Genomic DNA, 13,855 nt, shown 5'->3' with positions numbered 1-13,855 from the left:
TTAAACTCTGGAACATTATACATTGTATAAACTGGGTTCAAACATTTATTCCATATTTCATTTGTATTTATGTGAGTCAATACTGTTATTATGGTAAAGACAATTCCAATTTCATCTAGTCTCTAGATCTCTGTAACAGTTGTAAAAGGCTATTTGGAAACTTACCTTTCTCTTTGAAATTTGAGTGAATGAACAATTTCTGGATGTTTTTGTCTGAAATTCCATAAATGAAGACTATCGTCAGAGCACACAGTAACCAAAGCACCCTGTGAAAATAAACATTTTGCATTAGCTATATAGTTTCATTTTGTAACAGTGAACGAAATTGTATCCAACTATTTAATTGTAGCAAGTCAGTTTTTAAAATAACATACATGTAGTTAAAAATAAGTCAATTCTTTTTAAGTAATTTGTTTTTTCATATAGAATATATATTCACTTGATACCTGTATGTTTATAATAAGCATCTGTTTATGGCACATGACAAAAGTCCTGCAAAGCAAATTGACATGTTAAACGTTTGGGTTTTACTCATTGTTGAAGACTGCAGAACTTAACCTAAGTCACTGAAACTTAAAATATAGGTCATACTGACCTAACTATGGGGGAAATATGTTTCATTTTCTAAGGAATAACATAAATACTGGATTTCTTAGAATTATTGCAACATTATACGTAGAAGTGGAAAATTAATGGTCAAGTCTCAGTAAGACTGCCTCAATCTTTCATTTCAAGGTCGCCTATAAAAATCAGTTACTTCTTACCATTAACTAACCATAGCATACATTTAATGTCACCTTTGTATTGATTTCTATCTGATGGATCAGCTGGCATGACAATTTATATGCAGGAGAAACTGTAGTGTCAAGGTCAGACAGAGATTTGCATATATAAATAGTAAACACATGCTATTTTTGCAACAGAGTTTATCACGTACTGTAAATTCAGAAATTATTGCCAGCTTTTTTATTATGAAAATAATGCAGTTGAGTGAGTATTTATAATAACTTAATAACTCATATTCTGATATCTATATATATTTATCGCTATTTTGTGCATTTTTCCTTTTATCTTTTTTTGTGATAATTTTTCATATCACGCTACTCACTTGAGATGAAAAATTATGGCTAGAAACTAAGAAGGCATGTGGCATTGCTAATGATATTGACAACGTCGTCATAGGTAAAATAGTCATAAACAGATTATCATTGGTCATCTCAACTCGATTGCTTTTCTCGCTTGCGCCATACCGGCTCAAGCGAGAAAATCAATCTCATTGAGATAATCAATGATAATCTATAAATATATATATATATATCAACCTGTTAGTCAAATGCGTTTTGTTTAAATATACTTTTTCACTTTTCTGGTCTTTTGGAAAATGTTGTTTGTGCTGTTTTTAGACCCGTCTACAACGAAATTTGTTTTACATGCACACGTATAAAAATTGCGGTTTTTATCCAACGCAATTATAGGTTTGAACGTAGTTTTCAATTAAGACTCGTTTATATATATATATATTTGTATGCAGATTTTCCTGAAATCGCAAAAAAAATCTTGCAATTTTGTCCATTCTTTACAATAATATATGCATGTAATTATTTCTGAATTTACAGCAATCATTAAATGTGCACATGTTTCAAATATCTCATTATTACTATATTTGTCATGTGATTAAGACACATTGTTTATGTTTATTACCTCATTTCCAAGAAAGACAATCTGTGTAACAGCAACTTCATTGTCATGGCAACAACTAATATCAACACCAGGACGCCCAAGTCTGAATCATTGTTAAGGACAATTTTGTTCTTGGATAAAACATATCTATGGTAAAATATCAACATGTATTCAACTAATTTTCATTATAATATACATCTTTTTATATATAATATACAATTAAATCGAACATTCTGTCTTCTGTGTCCATATTCCCATCCCATATTTTATTTTCCTCATTTGACCTTTTAATTTGATTTTTTTTTGGGGTGGGGTGGGGTGGGATGGAAAAGGGGGGGGGGGGGGGGGGGGGGGTGACATGTAAAAAATAAAAAATTATAAAAAAAATGCAAATGATAAATAGGAAAGAGAAAATGTAAAAAATAAACATGGAGAGACAGATTATTCAGTCTAATATACAAACAACTGTACAACATCTATTGAGAATAAATGTATTCTTCACCTTCTTCTAATATATATGTCTCCTTATATATTGAGATATAATGTAACATATTTACAAAGAAAACTCATTACATTGTCTGCAGAGTTTCTCTTAACTCTTACAGACCAACAATTTTCCATTTGAGATTCAATAACATTTTTAAAATTCAAATATATAACAATTTCAATATATACATCAGAATGGTCTTTAATCGTCAGGAAGAGGCTCATTATCTCTTACACCTAATTTCCTAAAGCCTGTAGAATAAAACTTTGGTACCGTAGACTTGCTTGCTCTGTTTGAATAAACACTAACTCAAGACTTTAATTTAATTAAAATTGACATCTTCATACAATATATATAGGCATATTTTAATATATTGTATATAAATTTGATTGGATGTTATCCCAATTACAATTGTACAATATACAAACAAAGCAAGCAAGCTAATCCAAGTCTTGCTTTACATGCATTAGGAAATTAGCTGTAAAATGGTGACCATCTCACTGACTAAATGTCTTCATCAACATTGAAGTGATAATTACATACTGGTAAACAGCTATTCTATTCTAAATCTTTTTTCATTCATATAACCAATTTCAGGCTGATCATTAACCTGTAAAAGAAAAGATATACATACATGTAGTATGGAAGAACTTTGTTCAAGTGACATTATTCTATGCCTCATTATTTCCAATAGAGTGTTTTAATACCAACTTTTGACTCAGATTATGTTATTTTTCAACAGGTTGTACTTTTCTTTTCCATTTCCCAGATCTAGAGTTCTCAAAAAGAGGTGGTCTGAAGGATTTTACCACCAAAATTGCAAAGGACAGACACGATTTTGGTGATTGTAATAGATATAGTTATTTAATATAGTCAGGACCAGCAGTTTTTCTTCAAGGACAACCCAGGAAAAAAAGTTTTCGAGAACTCTGATTTTCACAAACTTGAAATTTGAATAGCTTAAAGCAAGTTCAACACACACAAACATGTACATGTTATATTTCATTCAACGTACATTATCAAATTTTTTATTTACTATCCAAACATTTTCCCAAAAGTACAATTGTTGCATTACATATACAGGTACATTTGTACTTTCACAATTGCTTTGACACCTTTAGTTATTTTTTCCCTCAATTCAAAACAATATCAGTTTCATGTCTGAAGATATCTTAACCACAAATTTAATGAAAACACCTAGGGAATCATTAAAAGCTAACTTAAAATGCCAATCTGGTACCAATCCAATATAATTTTCACAAATCTCCATCGCATCTCGTTTTGTTTTCTGTCTGCAAACTGCATAAGTATTGTTCTATTTCCTAACGGATCAATGGAACCGATTCATCTCCACCATTAATTCATTAATTCAACCAAATTTATCAATGACACAGAAAATTTAATTCAATTTCACCAACAGTAAATTTTAATGTAAACCCACATGCAGTGTAAACCTACTGGTATATATTTGTTTTTTTTTCCCTCACTGACAGTAAATTTAAATGTAAGCCTGCATGCAGTGTAAACCTACTGGTACATATTTGTTATTTTTTCCATGTACATGTACATGTATACACTAATACATCAACTCTTTTTCAGTCCAAAAAAGTCATCATCTATAATTTTATCACAGAAGAACAGATTTAATAATGTCTAAAATTCATGTTTTTATCAGTCAAATATAGGTAAAATGCATCATTTTATTTCTGCTTGAATTCCATTATCCTTATAGGTTTTTTAATAAATATATGAAATAATTATAAACCTTTCAAGGTTACACAAGTAAAATCTAATAACAGACTTTCCATAACTACCCATATATACAACATGTTTGTATCTATTTTAAAATATATCTATATCAAAAGTATATACTTTTTGATATAAATCTACCCGTAGTCCAAGCATCCATTTCAAAGATAGATCGATGCAACTAACATTTTAGGATTTTATTAATCAAATAAAAATAGCTTTAACATTATATCAGTTAATTTTTTTTCTATCGTAGTGACAATTGAAATATAGCTAAGCATTCAATGCAGAGGCCATTATACAAATGAAATCTGCCAAGATGATGACAGTGTTGAATAATTGACTTACTAGTAAATGAAAATGTTGGTCCGATCAATGAAGTAGGACTGTCATTTTAACAGACCGCTGAAAAGATAATGGACAAGAAATTATAAGATACTAATATCAATACTGTGTGCATAAAAAATGGGGGCAAAATATCATGGAGACTCTTCAAGGTAAATTGCCAATTTGGAATAGAATTGTTAATGGTCCGATACTTCCAATGAGATGAAAACCCATGAAATATTGGTAAATAACAATATATATTAAAGAAATAGTTGTCAGTGTTAACTGCTGTTCTTCATTTGGTCAGTTCCTTAAAAGTCTTTATGGTCAAGATTGGACAATATGTACACCACAATAATCTTCATTCAAGGTCAGTTTGTTTATATTGGTACACAAAATGCTGTGTTTACTGCTGTTCTTCACTTGGTCAGTTCCCTAAAAGTCTTAATCATGGTCAAGATTGGACAATACATGTACACCACAATAATCTTCATTCAAGGTCAGTCTGTTTACATTAGTACACAAAATGCTATGTTTACTGCTGTTCTTGGCTTGGTCAGATCCTCAAAAGTCTTTATGGTCAAGATTGGACAATATATGTACACCACAATAATCTTCATTCAAGGTCAGTTTGTTTACATTAGTACACAAAATGCTGTTTACTGCTGTTCTTCATTTGGTCAGTTCCCTAAAAGTCTTTATGGTCAAGATTGGACAATACATGTAAATGTACACCACAATAATCTTCATTCAAGGTCAGTCTGTTTACATTGGTACACAAAATGCTGTGTTTACTGCTGTTCTTCACTTGGTCAGTTCCCTAAAAGTCTTAATCATGGTCAAGATTGGACAATATATGTACACCACAATAATCTTCATTCAAGGTCAGTCTGTTTATATTGGTACACAAAATGCTGTTTACTGCTGTTCTTCACTTGGTCAGTTCCCTAAAAGTCTTTATGGTCAAGATTGGACAATACATGTACACCACAATAATCTTCATTCAAGGTCAGTCTATTTATATTGATACACAAAATGCTGTGTTTACTGCTGTTTTTCATTCGGATAGTCCCTTAAAAATCTTTATAATGGTCAGGAGTGGACAGTACACAACAATAATCATTATACAAGGTCAAAACCTGATTATCTTAGTCAACAAAAAAGCTGTGTTTACTGCCATTGTTCATTTCAGTTCACTCCGGTCACTCTGGCTTCCTCCACCAATAAAAACTGGCCACCACAAAATAGCCTAAATGCAGTGCTTAAAAGTGGCATTAAAATACCAAAAGTCAAATCAAATCATTTCAGTTCACTAAGTGACTTTATGATAGTCAGCAGTGATAAATACATCAATTGAACAGTTCCTCAAAAGTCTAGACCATGATGGTCAAGGATGGACAACTGTACATCACAATTTAAATTTTTATTCAAGGTCAATGCCTGATTATCTTAGTCAACAAAAAGCTGTGTTTTACTGTTGTTTTTCATTTGGATATATATCTAGTCCTTTAAGTCTTTATGAGGGTCAGGAGTGGACAGTACACAACAATAATCATTATACAAGGTTAATGCCTGATTATCTTAGTCAACAAAAAGCTGTGTTTACTGCAGTTGTTCATTTCAGTTCACTAAGTGACTTTATGATGACCAACAGTGAAAAATACATCAATTGAACAGTTCCTCAAAAGTCTAGACCATGATGGTCAAGAATGGACAGCTGTACACCACAATTTAAATCTCTTTTAAAGGTCATTGGCAAAATATCTTAGCAAACAATAGGCAGTGTTGACTGCTGTTTTTATATAATCAATTTGGTCAGTTTCATAAATTCTTTATAATGGTCAAGAGTGGACAATACACAACAATAATCTTCACACAAGCCAACAAGGTCAATACCCGAATAGATTTAGTAAACAAAAAGCAATAGATCACCCAAGGACATTGGCTGAGGTAAATATACTGTACTTATACAAAAATATCATTGTTAATATTTGAAATCTATAACATTGTATCTGTGAAATATCCTATGCAATGTGCTAATTGAAGATCTATATACATTCAAATATCGTAGGTATCTTATAAATTTGATTGTCCAATATACTTTTGAAATGTGACTCTAGGCATGGAAGGGGGTCTTCATTCTGAATTTTTTTTTAATTTTATTTTCTCCATTCTGTATTTGTAAACTTTATTTTCAATTTTAATTTATTTCCATTCTTTATTTTTCTGTCATTCATTATCTATATATATCCCTTATATTTACTATTCCTTTTTTGTTTTGTTTTGATCATTAATTTCTACTCTGTCATTTTGTCTGTTAACCCAATTGAATACTTCAAATATTTCTATTTTCCAAATTTTGAAAACCTATCCAGCAACATTTTTTCCACATGCATATAAACATGATAAACCTAATTTTATATTATCCTGATGCAACTGACTGTGGCAATAACTGAATAAATCAAATTTTCTTTGCTTAATTTCAAAGCCATTATCAAATTGTCTATATCACTAGACAAAAGCTACTTAATGGCCATTTATATGTGATTTGATTGTCTGTCTTGGGGAAAGTACTTTGTGGCTTGCACATGAAAACAACTGATGTTAGACAGTATAAGATTGCAAATCTTATATCTTCTAATTCATGCTATGAAGTGAATTGAAGATATTTATAAAAGATTACATGGTTGACTGATTGTAAGTTGCTCAACAGTCAGTTACAATTATTTCATACATATTAGGATATCAAACATTAACAATTCGTCGCTGGGCTTCTAAAATGTCGTATATGACTTTTTTGGCTAAAAATACTTTTTGACACCAATGGTCTGGGCGGGAAGAAACCTTTGGTATCACAAAATAGCATACAGTTAGACCAATCAAAATGTGTGAAATAAGACATATTACAAAATTGCCAATGTCAATTGTTTGTAAAGTTTGCTTCCAAAATGTGGTATGAAAACTTGAAAATCGTTGTAGAATGGCTTTGGAAAAAAAATAATTGTACATTTCTTTATTTCTGTGAAAATAATTTAAGTTCTTGGATAATCCAGAAATGTCAACGTTTTTATTTCACTGCTTTTTACAAAAATGTTCAAGTTCACATACAACATTTTGGAAGCATGCATTTTGCCAAAATTTTCAAAGCCTGTTTGTGAGAAAAAAAAAATTTGTAATTTACAACATTTTAGAAGGCCAGCGACGAATTCATACAGTAGTTTGATTCCAAAAAGTAGTTAAACCAGGATGAAGGATGTGTATCAAATTGGTGGAGGATTTAGCAACAATGAACAGAGAGAACTATGACTGACAACATCATTTGATTTGATTTTCTGTGTTTTAACACCTCTGCTTTTTGGCTATTTTGTGGCGGCCAGTTTTTATTGGTGAACTCCATTTTAATGTTGGAAAAAATATTGCGGATGAAATCAGTTCTGAATTTGGGGAAAACATGTTATATTTCATCAACTATCAGTCTTTTACATTTGGATCTAGAATTTCTCAAAAAGCATGACACTAATGATGTCCCCAACTGCATTCACCCTTTTAAAAGGGACATAACTCAAGAAAATTAAAAGGTACACAATCCAAATTGTAAATGATCTGCATTTTCAGGTTATAAAGCATAATGCATATAAGTTTAATAACAGTTGGTGGAGGCAAACTAAAGTTAGAGAATTCATGGAATTATGGATCAAAATTTCAGCAATTTTCCTTTTGAAAAGGAACATAATTCTAGAAAGCTAAATGTGACCCACTAAAATTCAAACAAAATCTATGTTTTATGGTAATAAGCATTGTGTATAAGTTTCATAACATTAGGTTGAGGCAAACTCAAGTTAGAGAACAGCTCATTAGAGCTTATGTTTGTAGTGCTGGTCAATATGCCGAATCCAAATAAAGTTTATTTACTTACTTACTTACTTAACAGAAACCAATATTGGGACATACAGACAGACTGCCAAGGGTTAAACTTAATGCCCCTTTAAGGGCCAAAAAAATCATAACACATGAAGGTTTAAGTGGGCAATGCAAACAGATACATGTAGCATAACTATAAAATTCAAAATCAAAATTTAAATTTAAAACATCTAATCTATCAACACTATATAAAGTGGTTTATATCCAATAAAATATTTCCCCATTATTAAAAGTATAAATTTTGGAATGTTTTGGTGGGGGAAAACTAGTTCAATAGGACAATTTACATTATACATTATACTGTACTTATACTTTTTTTCGCGGGTACTTATTTTCGCGAATTGTGTATTTCAAACAAGTTCGCGGGTATTTATATTCGCGATTTTATTATTATTGCCTTTCAGTTGAAAAAATTTGATTTAGATTCGCGTGTATTTTTTTCGCGATTATGAACCAACCTCGAAATTCGAGAAAATAAATACATCGCAAAAATAAGTACAATTACAGTATATCAATTTTACATAATGATTTAATGACACATTCACCACATGTCTCAGATTGTATTGTGTTTTCATAAAATACATTTGAATATATTGCCTCCATTTGAAAATTTTAAGATATAAACTATACAGTGTTGTACTTATTGTGTAGGTAATATAATATTATTAAATGTAAATATTAAAATGGATCTACAAATGTACATGAACATTCCCGTATATACTATTGATCAATAGAATAGTGATAATTATATATATAATGACCTTTATTTTTACCAATTATTACATGTACATATATATACATGTATATATATATGAATGCAATTAAATGTCACATTTTAAGTATTCTAAAAAAATTGCCATATGTCCTTTCTTCTGAATTGTTGTCCATCTTCCTAGTTTTTATCATTTATAATGCTTTGTCCATGATACACTGGTATGGCTATGCATTAATGCCATGATTTTTAGAAACCTATCAATGATATATACAAATTATTTTTTATCTAGTTTTTCTTTTAAGATAATATGCATGTACATGTATACAAATTGTATAAATTATGCAATACAGAAATGTGTACATGTAATACATGTACATTCAGGCTATCTAGAAGCTTAAAAAAAAATAATTACATTATTGTAAGACCAAAGAAAAATCTGATTATGGTATGTTTTGAGTTTGTTCCTATAGCAATGTATAGAAAAATACAGCAGGCTTGTATGATTTTTTTTAAAATAACTTGATTTTTTACATGGTGTATATTTGACTGCACACAATTTTGTCAAAATTCACTACACCAAAAAACCAGAGGCTCCGCAGGGCGCAGCTTTATACGACCGCAGAGGTTGAACCCTGAACGGTTGGGGCAAGTATGGACACAACATTCAAGCTGGATTCAGTTCTAAATTTGGATTGTGATTAAATAGTTGACACAGCATAGGTTTCTGACACAGAATGAATGTGGTCTAATGAACTTAAAATACTTTTTTTTCCTTTGAGCAATTCACTATGCTGTTGAATATTAATCCTCTCAAAAAAATGTTTGAAGAAATTTTCTTTTTATTTATGAAATCTGAAATGAGAAAAATTTAACCCCCCCCCCCCCCACCCATTTTTTTTTTTCACATCCCCCTTTCCCTTTTTCCAAAACTGATCTCAATTCAAATTTCTAATGGAGTTTGCAACAATAACTACTCATTTAAATACATCATAAAATATAAAATGTAACAAAAGGTGCTTGTTATCACTGAATGGTAAAGATTGTTTTAATTTATCAGTTGGTAGTAAAAGTGAATATACATTGTATATTGTATAAAACAATGATTTAAGTTGATTCAACTACTATTCTGGACAAAGAAAGATAACTCCAATCAATTGAAAATTTCTTGCTATTGCACAATATTGTGCAATTAGATATTTCTTGCTATTGCGCAATACTGTGCAATTGAAAATATTTGCTATTGCACAATACTTAATATAATAATTTTGGATCCTGATTTGAACCAACTTGAAAACTGGGCCCATAATCAAAAATCTAAGTACATGTTTAGATTCAGCATATCAAAAAAGCTCAAGAATTCAATTTTTGTAAAAAATCAAACTTAGTTTAATTTTGGACCCTTTGGACTTTAATGTAGACCAATTTGAAAACGGGACTAAAAATTAAGAATCTACATACACAGTAAGATTTGGCATATCAAAGAACCCCAATTATTCAATTTTTGATGAAATCAAACAAAGTTTAATTTGGACCCGATTTGGACCAACTTGAAAACTGGGCCAATAATCAAAAATCTAAGTACATTTTTAGATTCAGCATATCAAAGAACCCCAAGGATTCAATTTTTGTCAAAATCAAACTAACTTTAATTTTGGACCCTTTGGACCTTAATGTAGACCAATTTGAAAACGGGACCAAAAATTAAGAATCTACATACACAGTTAGATTCGGCATATCAAAGAACCCCAATTATTCAATTTCTGATGAAATCAAACTAAGTTCAATTTTGGACCCTTTGGGCCCCTTCTTCCTAAACTGTTGGGACCAAAACTCCCAAAATCAAACCCAACCTTCCTTTAGTGGTCATAAACCTTGTGTTTAAATTTCATAGATTTCTATTTACTTAAACTAAAGTTATGGTGCGAAAACCAAGAATAATGCTTACTTGGGCCCCTTTTTGGCCCCTAATTCCTAAACTGTTCAGACCTCAACTCCCAAAATCAATACCAACCTTCCTTTTGTGGTCATAAACCTTGTGTTTAAATTTCATTGATTTCTATTTACTTAAACTAAAGTTATTGTGCGAAAACCAAGAATAATGCTTATTTGGGCCCTTTTTTGGCCCCTAATTCCTAAACTGTTAGAACCAAAACTCCCAAAATCAATCCCAACCTTCCTTTTGTGGTCATAAACCTTGTGTCAAAATTTCATAGATTTCTATTTACTTAAACTTAAGTTATTGTGCAAAAACCAAGAAAATGCTTATTTGGGCCCTTTTTGGCCCCTAATTCCTAAAATGTTGGGATCAAAACTCCCAAAATCAATCTTAACCTTCCTTTTGCGGTCATAAACCTTGTGTTAAAATTTCATAGATTTCTATTCACTTTTACTAAAGTTAGAGTGCGAAAACTAAAAGTATTCGGATGACGACGCAGACGACGACGCCAACGTGATAGCAATATACGACGAAAAATTAAAATTTTTGCGGTCGTATAAAAAACCCACAAAATCTTCAGATAATCTGAGACAAAAACAGTAATGTCAGTAGGGTATACCCAGCATGGGAAACTCAAAACGCCTATCCTATAAAAATGTCCTACCTTAATGTTTTTTTGTCATTTTTCAATAAGCACTGTTAAATTCAGAATTTCTCTCCCCTAGACCAGGGACTTTCTTAGTATAGTAAATCCCTGCCTAGACTCAATGTAAAAAAAAAATGTAAAATAAAATGAATTATCAACATATAGCTACCTACTCTATTTTTTTCAAAGATGTAATATGAAACACACATATTATTTTATTTGGCCTTAAGCATGTTAAGCAATTTCACTGTAAATATATACTTTTTCTTTATTCACATATTACTTTTATAAATGAAGCTAAACTTTTGTAAAAAAAAATATTTCCACACGATTTTGATGTTTTGAAGGTTTTAGAAAAGTGTGCTCTTCTCGAAATTTCAAAGATTGAAGTTAAAATGTGGACAGTCTCCTTGTTTTCTCTTCTATTTATTTCTCAATCATTGTCATTCTCTTGCACAAGAGTCACTACAGCCCATCAGACAAAATTTATCTTGACAATCTGTGGATCTTTTGCAAAAGACATACAGCTACATGAAGAGAAAATCAATACAAGTTGTGTGTGTTTGACAGTGAGGTCAATTCCTAACTAGCTAAGCTAGTTCAATTATATTTTCACAATGCCACTAAAATTCCTTTAAATAGCTATTAATTTGTAAGGAGGAAAATGTCTGAATTTCAAGTACATTGTATTTATGATTGATGTTATATGCTTGCATTAGAATCCTCCAACCATGTATATACATGGACCTATAATGGTTTACACCACATCTTCCTATATCTATGTATATATGTATGAATGTATGCTGTAAATATTTTCTTTAAAAGGACAAAATATTTGGTGATGAGCATCACTGACATGTTAGACATTATTTCAGTTCCTTAAAAGAGGAGATGGACAGGGAGGGGTAAGGTCAGGGTCATGGAGCAGAAGGCAGGGGTTACAGATCCATGGGAAAAACTGGGGACTAAAAAAAGGCATATGCTAGGGAAAATATGGACAGATTTTTTTGTCTGGGAGAATAGGGGTAGTGAGGTGGCAGTAGAAGGGGGAGGGAGAGAGGTTGGAGTAGGGGAAGGGATTTTGAATATACATGTATCAGTTCACTGTTCTTAAAGCAGTTGGTGCATCACTGCATCTTCCACAATAAACATATCAAATCCAATAGCTTCCAATGACATGAATGAGATAATTTATCTGTACAAAATTAGTGATGCTGCATTTAACAATGTTTAAAAACACTTATATAATTATCAGTCTATAATATATGATGTAAAATCTAATTTTCAGATATAATGTTTCATTTAAAAGATGTGCATATACATGTAGATATTACCTTTGAATATGAGATTAAAATGTAGTTTGATGTGCACATTGTATGGAATTTATTCACAAAGGCACTTAATATACATGTACATGTACCAAAAAGTACATATGCTTCAAATTTTCACGTTAGCTCACTTCTTTGTGGTTTCAATTTTATTTAATGAATCATCATTATAAAAGCTTGGAAAAAGTATATGTAAGAAAAATAAACTTGATTGAAGAAAAAAAAATCCTTTTAACTAGATATATGTTTTTAATTGAAAATGTATGTTACCTACAATAAGTACCTTAATCTATATACAAATAGAAAAATTCAATTAAAGAGTTAAATGAGAATTTTTATCAAAATGATCAATAAGAGGATTTAATAATACCCCAAGTCTTAGAAGTTACTATGTTTACTTTTAAATAGGAGACATATTTAAAGAGGAGGTGATGAAAGGCAGAGGACTTCCATGGGTGTTCATTTGATTTACATGTATTAGGCCCAAAAAAAATTGTGTGTTTATTGTACCCGACCTACTCTAATTTTTATCCCCTACCCTAAAGTTTTTTTGGCCATATTTTATTAAGCACTATATTAAAGCCCATTTTTGCTTCCATAGATTAAAAAAAAATCCTACCTACCTAAATATCCTATTTTTTTTTTCAGCATGCAACAGTAAACACACATACTTTTAAGTTTGGTCTTAAATCTTCTACAAAAGGTATAAAGGCTGTAGTTTAATAAGACTTGTATTAATTACAGGATTGATAAGATGATTCAACCCACTATGTTTTTATTGGATTTGAAAGTTGTGATTTTTAATGTTTTTATCATTGTTTATATAGCAGTAATGGGTTACTATAGCTATGTTATCTATTTTCAAATATAGGTACATTTGTATGTTTTTGAGTTCTCATCAAATGAACTAAAATTATAAATTCAATATTTCTTAACAGAAAAAGTAAAAGATCTACATGCAAGTACAAAAGGAATATAAGTAAAGACAACACTATCTAGACAGGAGCAGATCCAACCATTTCAAAAGGGGGGTTTCCAACTACATGTCCCCATTTAAATGCATTGA

The 13,855-nt window shown here is 30.7% G+C and overlaps 1 protein-coding gene across 7 annotated transcripts in view; it reads right to left on the bottom strand.

Annotated features, from left to right (window-relative positions):
• The window catches only part of LOC143047554 (syntaxin-binding protein 5-like), a 91,320-nt gene that overhangs the window by 73,535 nt on the left and 3,930 nt on the right, over positions 1-13,855 (bottom strand). For all 7 annotated transcript variants that reach the window (XM_076220624.1, XM_076220626.1, XM_076220627.1 and 4 more), the window contains exons 3-4: positions 1,702-1,783; positions 166-266 (exon numbers count right to left, since the gene is read on the bottom strand). In XM_076220624.1, the coding sequence (XP_076076739.1) occupies positions 166-266; positions 1,702-1,783 (183 nt within the window). The remainder of the gene's footprint in view (positions 1-165; positions 267-1,701; positions 1,784-13,855) is intronic.

This window comes from Mytilus galloprovincialis, chromosome 10 (assembly GCF_965363235.1).
Source record: "Mytilus galloprovincialis chromosome 10, xbMytGall1.hap1.1, whole genome shotgun sequence".
In the NCBI taxonomy this organism is placed as follows: Eukaryota; Metazoa; Mollusca; class Bivalvia; order Mytilida; family Mytilidae; genus Mytilus; species Mytilus galloprovincialis.
Note: the sequence above shows the minus strand (reverse complement) of the source record. Positions and strands in the feature narration are given on the sequence as shown.